Raw genomic sequence first — 17,218 nt, forward strand, 5'->3', positions numbered from 1 at the left:
GTGATTCTGGAGCTAGACTTCTGAACAAATAATGAAGAATCTGCAGAGGATGACTGAAAGTTATAAGAAAGAAGAACTTGTTGAAGCTTGTCGTACCATGCTCTAGGAGCCTGCTTCAGGCCATAAAGAGATTTATGTAGCTTACACACATATGTGGGATGTTCAGGATCAATAAAGCCAGGAGGATGTTGCATATAAACCTCTTCTGACAGGTCTCCATGCAAGAAAGCATTGCTCACATCCAGTTGAGCAATGTGCTAATTATAGTTGACTGCAAGAGCAAGAATGACTCTTATAGCGGTTGGTTTTGCTACAGGACTGAAGGTTTCAGTAAAGTCAATGCCCTCTTGCTGATGAAACCCTTTTGCAACAAGTCTTTATTTGCATTTGTCTAAAGAACCATCAGGATTTTGCTTGACTCCACTAGTGGAAAATGAGTGTTTACCGACCCACATCAGAGACCCCCAAGTAACGGTAGTTAGGCCGCAGACCCGTAAAAGCGGTCTCTGATTTAATAAAAAACCGTAAAACTTCTGAGAGGATAATTAGCCGTCTCTGAATTGAAAATTATATTTATCATTTTGCCATCATAAAACTACTGATTCACCGACCCTCAGCTTTCGATGCAGATCTGATAATGGATTTTGGGCCCCACATTTTATATGGTCACGATTTGCCTATTGAAAAGAACGGCTGGATGAGAACTTCTTTGTTTTTATCAATGTACTCGTCTTTATCTTTTATCCCAGTATCTTTATTCTTTCTTACCTATTCACTAGCTCACATCGAACTCATCTCCATCTCCATCTTTTTCTTGTTTTGTTTTTTTTTCCAATCTAAGTTTAAAAACATTTGCTCTCCATCGACATCCATCACCTTCTTCTTCTTCTTCTTCTTCTTCAAAGAATCGATTTCTTCATCTCGATCCAGATCCAGAAGGTGAAACAAAAATCAATACCCTCAAGCTAATAACCGATGTCATCGGTAATCTGTGTTTTCAATGATGAAATACTTCTTATGATTCATTGGGGTAATTATCTATGACTCAATCTTGTTACATCTTCAATTTCAGAAATTTAATTTTTAATATTAGGGTTAGGGTGAATTTTCAATCTCTTGATTTTCCTGGTAATAGTTTCGATTGTAGTGTTATTTTTATGAATAGGGTTGTGGTTTACTTCAACTGGTTCTTATAATGATTCCTGATGATGATGGTGTGGTAGTGGTGATGAAGCAGAAGTTGGTCGCATTGCTTATCAGTTCTGTTTGTTTTTTTTTACTTTGATTTTTTTTTTACTTTGATTTGGTGTTCGTTGATTTGATGGAATTGTAATGAGAACTGTCTTTGATATCAAGAGACTTATCAGAAGAAGGTAAGTCAAAAAAATACTTAGATTTGGATTAGATTAAGATTTTTTGTGTAATTGGTAGTGGAGATTTTTCTGGGTTTGTGATTTATGAGTGATTTTGGTTTTGTGTAGGTTTGATGATAAAGAGGTACATAGAGATATGAAACTCTTACCATACAAGATTGTCAACAAGGAAGGAAAGCCATATGTTGAGGTTAAACTTAAGGATGGGGAGACTAAGGTTTTCAGTCCTGAGGAAATTAGTGTTATGATTCTGACCAAGATGAAGGAAACCGCTGAAGCATTCTTAGAATGCTGTCATTACTGCTCCTGGAATGATTAAGAACCAAATCAAATTAATTCATGTTTGATTCCACAATTTATTATGTGGATTTGGAAGAATTTGAATTTTTTTATGTGGATTTTTTAAATGTAGCTGAATCGTTGTCGTGTTCTTTGTTCTACAACATACTTTAATGATGCTTACTACCAAGGATGCCGATGTGATTGCTGGATTAAATGTAGCAAGAATCATCAACGAGCCAGCCGCAGCAGCTATGGCTTATGGTTTGTACAAAAAAAACGGAGAAAAGAACATCCTTGTTTTTGATCTTGGTGGTGGTACATTAGATGTCAGTATCTTGACTATTGATAATGAAGTTTTTGAGGTATAATTCTCACATAGTTTTCAATATCTGTTTTTGTTCTATGGTCTGTTGTATAATTCTGCTTAGAGGCCACACTATGCTAATAATTCATTAGTTGATTTAGCATAATTGCTCTAATTACGTGCAACTTGATAGGAATTCGTTTCCATTTTCAGAATTATGCTATCAGTTACTGCTAACATTGTATAATAATAAATATGGTAGAAAAATTATTATTTAAGAAATTAACTTGATGGCTATAAATGTGATTAATTTTTATTTCCTAATCAAACTGTCAAAGAGATTTATTACTAACGTGAATCACGAACATAAAAAGTGATTCAGATTAACGTGATTGATTTTTGTTTCCTAATATTCGTCAGTAATTGGTTTTATTACTTTTATAGATTTTATTTCCTAAGATTCATCAGTAATTGGTTTTATTATTACTTTTATAGAAAATTTCATTCATATTATGTCCTAGCTTTCCTAATATATGTCTTGTTTACCAACAAATCCTTGTCTTAGATGTAGAGGAATAAATGATTCTGGTTTTGGAGAAGTGATGATGATGAAAATGGAGGAACAAATGGTTCTGGTTTTGGAGAATTGATGATGAAGAAAATGAAGGTGGTCACCACGACGATGATAATAATGATTCGTTCTCTTTGTTCTGTGATATATACTAATATTATAGGTTGGGATAACGTAGTTGATGTAGAACCAGGGAGAAGAGAGTTTAACCAGGCGTGAGGCGCTTCGCTTGGCGCCTCATACAACACAGATCTTCTATACATGTAATTTTGTTCTGTTGTATCTAGAGACGCAATACTTCCATGATCATGCAACTTTCACAGTAGTTGTTGGCCTGAACCAGCAGTGCGAGCAAGTGAATGCTCCTGATCCAATTGTGAGTTCAGTTTTCCTTGAAAAAATGTTTTAAATGAGTTGAAGTTTTACCAATCAAGATCGCAAATCCATTGTTTGTTGATTACACTATGATTACCTGACATTGGTTATATTTACAAAATATCGCAGATCAACACTTGCAGTGACTTTTACAAATTCTGGCAGGCAACCCATGATTTGCACGAGGCCATAAATCTCTGTTATGCAGCATCGATAGCAACTAATCCTATGGAAGATAATCTTGGTGATAACTTAGAGGTAACATTTTATCGTGCATATGTCTTCAATTATTATATTATTTTTGAAGGGGTCTAATTTGTGGATACGTAATGCTCATTGTGCATCACTGATGAAGTTTCTGTGCTTATGGAATGTTATGACGTACTGAGATTCTCCATGGAAAGTGGTGCCAAGGGTTGCAAGGTTATTTCCTTAACTGCGTGCTTCACTGAGACTAAGTTGTTCATGATTGCATCTTCTATTATTCATGAATGTTACCTATCCATAAACTTGAAAGATCTGAATTTTTGCGTGCTAATATGTAGGTTCTGTTCATGTCCTGGTTACTTTGGGGATTATACCATTGTGAGAGGCATGGTAGTCTCAATGGTAGAGAAGGTCAGTTGTTTGGTGGAAACTCATTTTTAGTGGACTTATTTCATACAAATAAATATTCACTAGTTTGTTGACTGTAACTTTCATTAGTGTCTTAGGGCTGTGGTAACAGGCAAGAGGGTTGAAGAAGCATTTGAAGAGGATCAATGCGCTTAAGCATTGCATGCTTGGCAAGCTTGGTGGTGCCTTTGTAAGAATCAATAGTCCCTTTCTTGTGTATTCATATATTTATATCTGATGCTTATTTGGATTTGGTTTTAATGGAAGATTTTTATCTTCATAGGCTCCAAAACCATCATCTGGTCCATACAAATCTAGGTTTAGTTTTGGTATTTAGATGGAGTAACATGTTATTAGGTTTAGTTTTGTGGATTCCAATTTATGTAAAATGATTTTTGATTTGGGGATTTGCTTATATCATGCAGTACTCTGCAACCATTTTTCCATTCCCAGTTCACCATAGAGATAAGTTTCATCTCAAATCTTGCAGATAAGTCCTGCTGGAATCCTCCGTTGTGCTCAAGGATGTGTTTTGCTTGACAGAGACGGGGTTCGCAGAAAAGGTAGCAAAGTTTTAACTCCTTTAGTTTTTGTTCTTAAGATGTTAATTACTCCTTATTGCACTATTTTTAAGAATTTTTTCATAATATTTGTGCCTTGTAAGATACTTTACTAGTGTATTCATGTCTAACAAACTACTTGAGTGGGTATCTCTGGTAACTATTTGTCATTTGTGCATGAAGACCATTAGCCTTTACTTGGGGTTGACTGAAACTTGATAGGGATTTATTGCATCAAATGTCTTGTGATTAGGTGTATTAAATGCTTACAGAAAGGTTAGGCATTTGGTCCAATTTAATTTAATTTGTTTTTTTTTATTTCGTCTGATGTGCGAGTATTAAACCTTGGTACTTCCCTGTGATGCAGAAAAGCTACACATTTATTACAATTTATTCTCAAACTCAAAGAAGTAGCTGAAGATATTTAGAAGGTTGTTGCTGCCTATGACCGCAAAATTGCTTATGGTGTGCTCAGCCATCAGCTGAAGCAGTTTGTGGTAGATGAGAACAAGGTTGTACTCATTATTCCAGGTCCCGATACCAGATTCAATGATGCTGAATTTCAAGAAATGTATGACTTTCTTACTGCTAGATCTCAGTCATCCTATCTGATCTATTTGGCTATGTAAATATTTATATCCCTTTCTTTCTTTTATTTGTTGTTTTCTGAATCATAACTTATTTTGCTTTGCTACAGATAGCTAGCTTGGACATGTGTTGTTCTGAACTAAGAATTTCATTCTTATGTGTAATTTAAACCCAATGAATGAAAGAATGGAAGTTGAATTCTCAATTGGAGTTTAAATTTGAGTTAAATTTGAATTTCAGTTTGACTTCGACTTGACTTTGCTGTGACTTTGACTTCCATTTGATTTGACTTTGACTTGAGTTCAATTTGACCTGACTTGACTTTGATGCAGTCAGATTTTTCAGATTTAGCCATTCAGCCATTTCAGCAAATCTGAATCTATATTTTTTTTATATTATAATTTAAATCTGAGACCCACGGTTAAGGGTCTGTACCTCGTTACCATTAAAATACGTCGTTATTTTGAGACCCACGGCTTAAGGTCGTACAAGACAGCGACGCTTTATCAGAGACCCCAACAGAGACGGTTGGAAGTAGTCGTATAATACGTATATATGACTTGTTCTGACGGTCGCGGAACTTCTGTTTTCCACTAGTGCTCTGAACACCCACTTGCAGCCTACAATATTCTGGGAGGGGTGTGGAGGTACTAATGACCAAGTGCCTGTAGTTTGAAAAGCATTATGTTCTCCATATAAGGGTGGTCTCCATACAAGACTTTTTAAATCTTGAATACACAAGTTGGCAATGAGGGATGCTGAGACTTTAAAAGTTTGTCAAAGAGTATGTATTTGGTGGAGTATTTCTTCTTTTTAAAGATGCCAGCTTTACCCCTTGTGACCATTGTATGATTATTCTGAATTGATGATGTTGGTGAAGTGGATAGTGATGCAGTAGAAGGCTTAACTGAAGACTCAATTGATGAAGCAGCAGATGTAGCTGATACAGTGGCTGAAGACTCAACTGATGTGTTAGCAGGAGTGGATGTAGGAGAAACAACTGATGGAGAAATAGAAGTTGAAGTAGGTGTAGACAATGTCTCAGAAGTAGATATAATGTGAGGAGCATGAGAAACTGATTGTCTAAGAGGACACACAGATTCTTGAAAGACAACATGTCTTGAGATGTAGACTTTACCTGTAGAGATGTCCAAGCATCTATACCCTTTGTGATTATCAGCATATCCAAGAAAAATACAAGAAATACTTCTGGGTGCCAATTTATTAGGATCATATGGTCTAAGCCATGGAAAACACAAGCATCCAAATGATCTTAGAAAACTATAATCTGGTGTCATGTGAAAAACAACTTCATATGGAGACTTGAACTTCAAATATCTGTCAGGGAGTCTGTTAAAAGTATAATTAGCTGTAGTGAAGGCTTCAACCCAAAAATAAGAAGAAATACCAGATTGAATAAGTAGAGTTCTGCCAACATCCAGTAAATGTCTGTGTTTGGATTCAGCTACACCATTTTGTTCAGTTTTTATGAGGACAGGTAATAACATGTAGAATGCCTTGAGTAGAAAGAAAATATGCTAATTCATTATTAATAAACTCACCACCACCATCTATTCTGATTTTTTTAATATAGCATTGAAGTTGCTCTTCAATTTGAGATTTAAAATGGTAGAAAATCTTTCTGAAATCAACTTTGTCAAATAAAGGAAAGATCCAACAAATATTTGGAGAAGTCATCAATTATATTGACATAATATTTGTAGCCTTTGACAGAAGTTACAGGACATGGACCCCAAAGATCAAGATGTATAATTTCTAAAGGAGTAGAACTACAATGAGTAGACATTGAAAATGGCAGTTTGTGACTTCTACCTAAGTTGCAATCATTACAAAATATAGGTGTTTTCATGACTGAAGAAGATAAAGAACTGCAGATATGTTGCATTATTTGAAAAGATGGATGAACAAGCCTTTTATGCCAAGTATCAGCTGAAATAGTTGTTGAAACACCTGATAGAGCTTTGTGTGTTGAATCATGGAGAAAATGAAGTGGATACAGACCATTATGATGAGGCCCTTGTAAAAGTATCTTCCCATTGAATAAATCCTTCACATAAAAACCATTTGAATCAAATGTTACGGAACATTGATTATCAGAAGTAAACTTATGAACAGATAGTAAGTTGTGAGAGGATTTGGGAACAATAAGCACATTGTTGAGATGAAATTTATGATCTGGGGATGACTTTAAAGTAAAACCAGAATGAGTAATTGCCATACCTTCACTATTAGCAGAATGAGTAATTGCCATACCTTCAAGGCCTTCATAAGTGGTAATGTCTTGAAGTTCAGCAGGGTCAGAAGTTATATGATTGTTGGCACCTGTATCTGCATACCAAGGATTTGTTCCCAAAATATTTGTTGATGCTAGCATAGCAGTGAGGCGTTGAGGTGTATGAGCACTGTGATAAGCAAAGTTAAGTCTGTTGTGACATCCAAGAGAAGTATGTCCTTGCCTGTGGCAGATTTGACAAAAGATGGGATTTGAAGTAGATGCAGTATCTGAAGCTGATGATGATGCAAATGTAGGTGGTGGAGGGGGTGGTCTAGGAGGAGGTGCAGATGAGGTGAAAGGAGAACCAGGAAAAAAAGAATCTCTACCAGGAGTAAAACCTCTACCAGATCTATCAAAGCCTCTTGAGAAATTGGGAGTAAAGGTGTTAAATCTACCACCAGTGCCTCTACCATGGGGTCGAAAAGAGTACATATTAGCAGCAAATGCCTTATTTGATGATTCAGTAATAAGATAAGCATTTCTATCACTAACAACAGCTTCCTCACTAAGTAGATTATTGTGCAGCTCAAGGGAAGTAATTGGAGGATATCTGTGACGCATAGAAGTAGCAAAAGGAATATAATCCGAATTTAAAGAAGCAAGAGTGACAACAACGAGTTCTTGATCAGATATAATTTCTCCAGTTGCAGCAAGTTGATCAGATAAGGATTTAATCTCATTGATAAGAGCAGGAATAGATTTATCACCTTGTTTGATAGCTAAAAGCTTAGTGCGCAATTGAATAGAGTGAGTAGTGGAAGATCTTGCAAACCTTGCTGTGATGCTAGACCATAGTTGAAAAGATGTAGAGCAATTTGAAAAATAAGCAATTACTTTATCAGAGATTGTAGAATGAATCCACATCATAATTGAAGCATCTTCATCCACACAGTCAGTGTAAAGCTGATTATCAACATTGTTGGCTTGATTTCGTGGATTTGTGAATTGAGGTGGACATGGATAAGAACCATCAAGAAAGCGCTGAATCTTGTATTTGCGAATAACAGGTGACATTAGGTTTTTCCAAGTAATAAAATTGTCTTCTGTAAGTTTGAGATGAACAAAACTATTAAGTTGAGGTAAATAAATAGATGTAATTGAAACACTCATAGGGTTTTCCATTGAAGAAGAAAGAAACAAAGCTTGATTGAAAGATTAAGGAAAAAAATAGATCTGAAAAACGAAGCGGAAGCAAGAAAGGAATCGAAAAACCTGAGAGATGTGAGAATATCTCTCAATCGGATACCATAGTAACACAGAAGGAATCAATTGAAATGAATGTTCATCATTGAAAGTTGAATTACAGAAAACAGTTGCAGAGACTAAGAATTAAAGAAGAGTTTCTCTCTCTATTACACATTGAATACTTCTCACAAACTCAGGGATTATATCTGAAGATGATTGCTATCCTACACAGACAGGATGTCATTCCTGCTAACATACACAGGACAAATAGGGAGATGACAACGCATACAGAACAATTCAACCAATGAAAGAAAGACAACTCAGCAACTGACAGTTGAAGTATTGGTTCTGTTACTACAGTCAAATTAAATAAATAATCCAGTAAGCATCAAAGGACTACATAAAGAAAAAAGCAAGTACGATGAAATCAAAATGTAAAAATCAAAACAAATATGTTGCTTACCAATTTCCGATTCCGCACGTACCGAAGATGATAATACAAAATCCCCATCTCTTTTTCTTCTTCTTTTTCCTTTTCATTGCTCTCTCATGTTTTTCCTGTAAACTCGCCGCCACCGCTCTTATCTTTTTTCCATCAGGCTTTTACTCGCAGGTATATGGTTCTTTCTAGGGCTTCTCATTTTGTGGTTCGGTTCAGGGCGTGTTTTGTTTGTTACACTGCTTTTACACTCTGCAGCTCTTTAGTGAAGCAGCTGAGTGACTATGTTCTCTAGAGAAAACAACCCCAGGCATTCCATTCACAGCCAGCAAAAAATAAATAAATATGCATATGATTCTTTCACTCGAGAAGCCATATCGGTAAATTTCAGCTAGCCAATTTCAACAAAGTTTTTTATGCTTTTTGCAATTTCTTGTGCTCTTTGATAAATTGAAGGAACTTGGAATGAGAATTGCAACCACAAAAGTCTATACATTCAGATTCAAGAAACTTGGTGGTGCATACAAATGTAGAATTAACCAACCATCTCAATTTCGACCGAGTTTTTTTTTTTTTTTTTTTTAATGTGTTTAGAAATGTGTTCATGTTGGGGTTTAACTTTCATGAAATTGTCTTTCTTTACTTGAAGAATCATACTATTTCTACATGACAATTATCTAAGTTATGTTTTGTATGGGTTGCACATACGAGTACACACATTTTGATTTCTCTGCAATCCTAACTTTCTAGCTCTAAATGCATCATGATCAGCTCTAGATATTTATAGCGACACTGGTTTATATGCAATATGGCGACTCACAAAATTGCATAAGATAAGAGATTTGATTAAACCGTCACTAGTTTGTAAGCAATGGCGACTCACTAGGTATTTTATATAAAGAGGTATTTCAGTAAAATATTAGAATCTATATGTTTAGGAGTGTCTGCATTGCGCAAATCCTCTCTTCTATCAATCACCAGAAACTCAAGAAATAACATAGCAATGTACTTTAAATACTAAATTTTCATCATAGGTCTCCATGTAGTCTGGTTCCCAACATCCAAAAGAGCAATGCCTTTAGCTTTCAAGTCGTCCCTGATCTGGTCAGATCTCTCGTAGTTCCCATCTTTCCGTGCCTGAGTCATCTCTTTTATCAATGAAATTACATATCCCAGTTCCAACCCTGCTCTGATGAGAGCTTTGTCATTGAAATGCTCTAGAACCTGTACGTTTAGTTAACACGACAAACCAAAAAAAGTTAGGTTAATTATCTCAAATTTCCCTCTTAAAATGCTAACCTTCTGAATGAAATGAGATGATTGCAGAAGGCCTTTATATTTACCTCTGAATAGGTTAAGGGTGCCATCAGCCCAAGAATATCAAGAAAACTTGTAACTTCTTTCTCCAGTTCAGCAAGGGACACGAACAGGGACTTCTGTGTTCGCTTGTCCTGGATATGCACAACACTCAGATCATAAGAATCGGTCATAAAAAACACGAGGTTATATTGATGCAAGAAACTCAGCAGAAATGGGGTACCTTCTTATTAACCACATTCAGAGAACTGTTTATGAGCTTCAATGTATCATGAAGAGTAGTATCTAAGAAATCGAGTATGAAGATCATCTGACATTTTAGTGTAGAAATCTTTCCTCAACTTACGGATGCATTCTTGAGCTTCAGACGATAACTTGAACACTTTCGCCACTTTGTGCCTCGGAAATATTTTCCCGAAACGTAAAGACAGCCTTGGCACAATCATGCAAAGTCTAACAGAAGACACGATCAGAGTTTTGTATTAGGAATGTTAATGTCAGATACACAGAAAGCAGAATGTGCACACAGCTAGTAAGAATGCACCAGTTCGTTAGGCCTCTACAGTCTTAGCGACGTATCATAGCAATTGGACAGGAAGCGCAATACCCTTGAGAAGACCTATATACCTGATACAAATAGCGAACAGATCCAGAAGCAACTTCAAGCTGTTTAGTTGAGTAATTAATAGCTGAACGATAGTGCGTGCTCATAATGAAATATCTCAATGCTAATGGATGATACTGCTTCGTGACCTCACGAATTGTGAGAAAATTTCCAAGAGATTTGGACATTTTCTCGTCGTTTATCTTGACATATCCATTATGCACCTAGTATTTAATTTCACACGCAGAGGGGTGGACAACACCATTCAGAGCGAGTTCATTTTCATGATGTGGGAATATCAAATCCATTCCCCCGCCATGAGTATCAAAGGAAGAAGTCAGATAGTGGTCACTCATAGCACTGCACTCTACGTGCCATCCAGGTCTGCCATATCCCCAAGGACTTCCCCATTTAATCTCCCCGTCGTGCTTCGCAGCCTGCAAACATCCAAAGATGATGATAAGCAGCAACCCAAAAGAAAACAACCACACAGCATGCATGATGTTAATTGTACGAGTCTCACCTTCCATAATGCGAAGTCTGCTGGAATTTGCTTTTTTAGAGTTAAATCATCTTGAACTCTCCCACTTCCACCAGTAAGATTATCATCCAGATTATGTCCAGACAGCCGGCCATAATTGGGGGATTTGTGGATGGAGAAGTAGACGTCTCCGTCAAAAACATAGGCGCAGCCGTTTTTTATAATCTGCCAGTAGAAACCAGATAAAATATTAGAATTACAACCTCAAGATCTTCGCATGCACACAAATTTTGATGAGTAATGAAGCCCAAGAGAAGTAAGAGCATGCACCTCAGCTATCATGTCCACAATTTGATCATCCACAAATCCAATCCAATGTCTTTTAGATATTCTTGGCAGAAGCGGCGACTCAAATCCAATGGTTGCTCATTCGAAGCCTCAGCTTGAACAATTATCTGTGGATCACCATGCATGTTAGACGAACAATAGAATTCATTACAAATACAAACAAGTACTACTTGTTAATATATATCCTTATTTAAGGATAATATATTGTTTCCTAGTATATATGATCTTTGCTTTATCATAATATTGGGCTCTATATATTCATGTGTTGTGTAACCAGAATTGATAAGATTATCATAATAAGAATTATCTTCTTCTTGATCCTATATTTATGAAGATGGTATCTATGAGCTAGGGTTCTTGAATCATGGGTAGTGATTCAGAATTATACCAAAATAAATCAAAACAAAAAGGGCAGATGGAAAACAAATTTGCTCTTATTATCGTTCAATCTGAAGGTGCAGTATTCAAGCCTGGGATTGTTCTTGATGAAACAAACTATGATTTGTGGTCACAAATCATGGAGATGCATATTGCTGAAAAAAAACCTCCTTTATTATGGGAAGGACAAGAAAACCTACCGAGGAAAATCCAAGATATGAGAAGCGGCACACAGATAATCAAAAAGTCAAGAGATGGTTGTTGATGTCTATGTCACCTGAAATCATGAAGAGATATATTCGGTTACCTACTTCTAGAGAGATTTGGGATGCATTATCTAAAGCCTTTTATGATGGAGATGATGAGATGCAGGTATATACTCTAAATCGACTAGCGTTTTCGGCAAAACAAAATGGCAGAGCACTCTCGATATATTATGGAGAACTAACTGAAATGTTTGGAGAGTTGGATCATCGTGACAAGGTGGTTATGGAGAATTCTAATGATATTGAAGCCTATCGAAAATCAATTCAGCGCCTAAGGGTGCATATATTCCTTGCTGGATTAGATGAAAGTTTTGAACAGATCCGTGGTGAAATCTTGAGAAAGGATCCTATTCCTCAATTGGAATCATGTTATGCACTCGTTCGTCGTGAATCTATTCGACGTACAACGATGGCAAAAGAATCGGAAGAAGTTGAACCTGCTGCTATGGAAACTCGAAACCGGTACAATCAAAAAGGGTCTTTTCAGAGATACTCAAAGACTGAGGTGGAAAAGTCATCACTTAAGTGTACACACTGTAATCAATCTGGACATACAATTGATATTTGTTTCGAGTTGGTTGGATATCCAGATTGGTGGGATCAACATCTGGAGAGGAAGAAGGATACAAAGAAAAATTCTGGTGCTCCAATGGCTTCAACAAAGAAAGTAAAGGATTCCATGGTAATATCTGCATCAGTAGCAAGGACAGGTAACGATGGTAAGTTTTTAAATGTTTCTTCACTTGTTTCGAATAATTCATGGATAGTTGATTCCGGTGCCACAGACCATATGACATGTGATTCTAAACAAATCTCTCCCCTTAAACCATCCTTACAAAAAATAGTCTCTACTGCAAATGGCTCACAAGCTCCAATTACTGGTGAAGGGTCAATATCTCTCACTGAAACTTTAAACTTAGATTCTGTCTTAGTAGTTCCTACATTGACTGTAATCTCCTATCAGTTTCCCAAACAACTAATACTTTACATTGTGTAGTGATATTTTGGCCCGACTGTTGTGTTTTTAAGGACATCATAACGAAGTAAACGATTGGTTATGGTGTTAAGCGTGGGAAGCTGTATTATCTGGATTTGGTGTCAAGTAGTTCGGATAAGCTGCGTCAAACTCTTATTGCTGATGGTACTGAGGGGGAGAGACAAAATCTCAAATTTTGTTATGGCATCGACGATTGGGACATGCGTCGTTTGGTTATTTAAAAAAATTATTTCCTAATTTGTTTGCAAAACTTGATATTTCTAGTTTTCATTGTGAAGTATGTGAACTTGCAAAAAGCCATCGTGCTTCTTTTCCTTTATCATTCAATAAGAGTATAGTTCCTTTTATGATCATACACTCTGATGTTTGGGGGCCATCTAAAACTGCTACCCTGGGTGGTTCAATATGGTTTGTTACTTTTATTGATGATTGCACTAGAATGACGTGGGTGTGTCTCATGAAAAACAAAAGTGAAGTTACCGCCTTGTTTCAAAAGTTCCATAAGATGATTAACACTCAGTACAACAAACAGATTCAAGTACTTCGTAGTGATAATGGTGGTGAATATATGGATTCTGACCTTCAACATTATTTTGAGGGACACGGGATTATTCATCAAACTACTTGCTCTAATACGCCCTCAGCAGAATAGAGTAGCAGAGAGAAAGAATCGTCACTTACTGGAAGTGGTCCGTGCTTCATTGATAGAAGCACATATGCCACTGATGTATTGGGGAGAGGCACTTAATTCTGCAACATATCTTATCAATCGAGTGCCATCCAGTACCATTGTGTTTCAAACACCCCATCAAGCTCTTGTTGAAGCAGTTGTGGCTCCAACTGTTCCTAATCTGCCGCCTCATGTGTTTGGTTGTGTAGCTTATGTTCATATGCACAAGAACCAACGTGATAAGTTGGCTCCTAGAGCTCTGAAGTGTGTATTTGTGGGATATGCAACAACTAAAAAGGGATACCGTTTCTATCATCCTCCAATCAAAAGAATGTTTGTTACTTTAGATGTTGTATTTCTTGAAGATACTATGTATTTTTCATGTGAGTCTGAACTTCAGGGGGAGTACCATAAGGAAATTCAGACTCTTAACTATGATGAAGATATATCGGAAATTGATGTATCTGTTATTGTCAACTCTGATGATATGGTAAGAGAATCTGTTGAAGAAAGTTCTTCATGAGAAGAAACAGAAAGTACAGTATTAGATCGTGATATAGAGATTCAAGATGAGGTTATGATAGAAGAGATTCCAGAGTCTACGTTACCTCAAGAAGATGAAACACCAAACCAATCGTCTGCTACATATGTTCTTGAAGAATCTAGGAGACAACTTCCACAACGTGTAAACAAAGGTATTCCTAAACCCAGATATGAACCTGAAATCTCTAGTAAGGTTAAGTACCCTATGAGTCATTATGTCTCTCACCATCGTTTGTCTAAAGCTAATAAGGCATTCGTGAATCAACTATCTACTGTTTTTATTCCTAACAATGTGCAGGAAGCATTAGCTGATCCAAAATGGAGAGCAGCTATAGAAGAATAAATGAGGTCCCTTTTTCAGAATGATACTTGGGATTATGTTGATTGTCCAGAAGGAAGAAAGATTGTGGGGTGTCGTTGGATTTTCACCATTAAATACAAGGCAAATGGTGAAATTGAACGTTATAAAGCAAGATTAGTTTCTAAAGGTTACATCCAAACTTATGGTATCGACTATTCAAAAACTTTTGCTCCAGTAGCGAAAATCAACACAGTACGAGTATTGTTATCTCTTGCTGCAAACTTGGATTGGCCTTTGCAACAATTTGATGTAAAGAATGCCTTCTTTCATGGTGAATTAACTGAAGAAGTTTACATGGAGCTCCCACCTGGTATTTCAGTTCCAGGATCTCATGGTAAGAAGGTATGTAAGCTAAACAAGTCATTGTATGGACTAAAACAATCTCCAAGGGCCTGGTTTGGAAAATTCACCAAATCTATGAGGAACTTTGGATATCGTCAGAGTAATTCTGATCATACTTTGTTCATAAAGAAAAGGAAGGATAAAATTACTTCTCTTATCATATATGTAGATGATATGGTGGTGACAGGAAATGATCCAGAGGAGAGGAAATCTTTGCAAAGATACTTATCAAAAGAATTTCAAATGAAATATCTTGGTTCATTGAAATACTTCCTTGGGATTGAAGTTTCTCGATCTAGTGAAGGAATTGTCTTATCACAAAGGAAATATGTTCTTGATCTTCTAAAAGAAGTGGGCATGTCAGCCAATCCATACACCTTTAGAAGGAAAGGTAAATCTGTGTATTGAACCTGATCAAGTTCCTGCTGATAAAAGGAGATATCAAAGACTTGTGGGGAGATTGATGTATCTATCTCACACAAGGCTAGATCTTGTTTATGCACTCAGTGTTGTTAGTTAATTCATACACAATCCAGGTGAACAACACATGGATGCAGTTTTACGTATTTTGAGGTATTTGAAGTCTGCTCCTGGAAAAGGAATTTTATTCTCTAAAAATGAAGATTATAGAAAGGTTGTGGCATATACAGATTCTGACTATGCAGGAGAAATAGATGGCGGACGTTCTACTACAGGCTACTTTACCTTTGTGAGAGGTAACTTAGTTACTTGGAGAAGTAAGAAACAAAATATTGTTACATGATCAAGTGCAGAAGCTGAATTCAGAGGTATGGCAGATGGCATTTGTGAAACTTTGTGGTTGAGGCTTCTCCTTAAGGATTTGGGGGTTCCTCTCAAGGATCCTATTACTCTGTATTGTGATAACAAAGTTGCGTGTGATATTGCTCATAATCCTGTTCAACATGATCGTACTAAACATGTGGAGGTTGACAGGTTCTTCATCAAAGAGAAGTTGGACAACAACATTATTGAGTTGCCACCGGTTTGGTCTGAAGAACAACTTGCATATATTCTCACACATGGAGTGTCATGCAAAAAATACTTGAGTTTTCTGGACAAGTTGGGCATGTGTGATATCTATGCACCAACTTGAGGGGGGGTGTTAATATATATCCTTATTTAAGGATAATATATTGGTTCCTAGTATATAGGATCTTTGCTTCATCATAATATTGGGCTCCATATATTCATGTGATGTGTAACCAGAATTGATAAGATTATCAAAATAATAATTATCTTCTTCTTGATCCTATATTTATGAAGACTACTTACTTAGGAAAAAAAGAATTAAAAAAAAAATCAGCAATGCTCTCATCTCACCTTGTCATCAACATCGGTGAAGTTGCGAACGTAGGTAACTTAATATCCCAAATGTCTTAGATACCTGTAAAGGACATCAAAAGTAACGTAGGCACGAGCATGACCAATGTGGCTTAGAGCGTAAGCTGTAACACCACAGACATACATGCTGACTTTCCTGGGAATTTTAGGGGTGAACTTCTCTTTTTGTTTTGTCATGCTATTGTATAGCATAAATTCTTCTTCTGCGGCCATTGAATATCGATACTCAAAACTTTGGAGATCAACCATCTAAATTAATATATTGAATCATTGACCTTTGGACAAACTAGTATATATTTATAAAGAATATAAAATAGAAAGCGTAAAATATACTTAACTAAAGATAGAATCGTTTCCTAACATCTCCTGTCTAAAATATGTTTAGCATCCGTCCAGCTGCAGACCCAAACGAAAAGTGGGAAACCCAAAATTCAATACATGCAGATATAACGCACAAAACAAAAAAAATGATAGAAACCAGACTAGGAGTCAGCAACATACTTAACATTCTTGATGGATATAGTTAGAACTAGTTAGGGTTTATGTTAACTGAAGATGGGTTAACACCCTCCTGCAAGCGTAACGGGTTCTCCTGAACCGTTAGCTTGAATCGTAAAAGAGAAAACCGATCTGTAAATAGTTCTTTTGTGAATATATCCGCAATTTGATCGTTATTTGAGATTAAACGAACATCAAGAAGTTTAGAAGAAACCAGATCACGAACAAAATGATAGTCAATTTCTATATGCATTGTCCGTGCATGAAATATAGGATTAACTGTGAGATAAGTTGCACCAAGATTATCACACCATAAAATAGGAGGAGAACGTGTAGATATATGAAGCTCAGAAAGAAGCGACTGAATCCACATAATTTCAGCAGTAGCAATAGCAAGTCCTCGATATTCCGCTTCAGTACTAGAACGAGACACTGTTTTCTGTTTACAAGCACTCCGGGAGAT

General features: G+C 36.4%; 1 protein-coding gene, 1 long non-coding RNA gene and 1 pseudogene across 2 annotated transcripts; 2 read left to right on the forward strand and 1 right to left on the reverse strand.

The window, feature by feature from the left end:
- The first annotated feature begins 1,286 nt into the window (after window positions 1-1,286).
- LOC113360853 (luminal-binding protein 4-like) lies at window positions 1,287-1,745 on the forward strand. Its single transcript, XM_026604297.1, has 2 exons — window positions 1,287-1,373; window positions 1,482-1,745. The coding sequence occupies exons 1-2, from the start codon at window positions 1,333-1,335 to the stop codon at window positions 1,690-1,692; spliced, it is 252 nt and encodes an 83-aa protein (XP_026460082.1). The 5' UTR covers window positions 1,287-1,332; the 3' UTR covers window positions 1,693-1,745.
- Window positions 1,746-2,469: 724 nt separating this feature from the next.
- LOC113360854 lies at window positions 2,470-4,913 on the forward strand. The gene is made up of 8 exons (XR_003364831.1): window positions 2,470-2,906; window positions 3,035-3,163; window positions 3,261-3,328; window positions 3,451-3,523; window positions 3,611-3,710; window positions 4,011-4,083; window positions 4,448-4,651; window positions 4,778-4,913. It is a non-coding gene; the product is annotated as an uncharacterized LOC113360854 (long non-coding RNA).
- A 4,692-nt stretch (window positions 4,914-9,605) lies between these two features.
- On the reverse strand, window positions 9,606-16,440 carry LOC113358912 (annotated as a pseudogene).
- Between the last annotated feature and the right edge of the window lie 778 nt (window positions 16,441-17,218).

This window comes from Papaver somniferum, chromosome 3 (genome assembly GCF_003573695.1).
Source record: "Papaver somniferum cultivar HN1 chromosome 3, ASM357369v1, whole genome shotgun sequence".
Taxonomy (NCBI): Eukaryota; Viridiplantae; Streptophyta; class Magnoliopsida; order Ranunculales; family Papaveraceae; genus Papaver; species Papaver somniferum.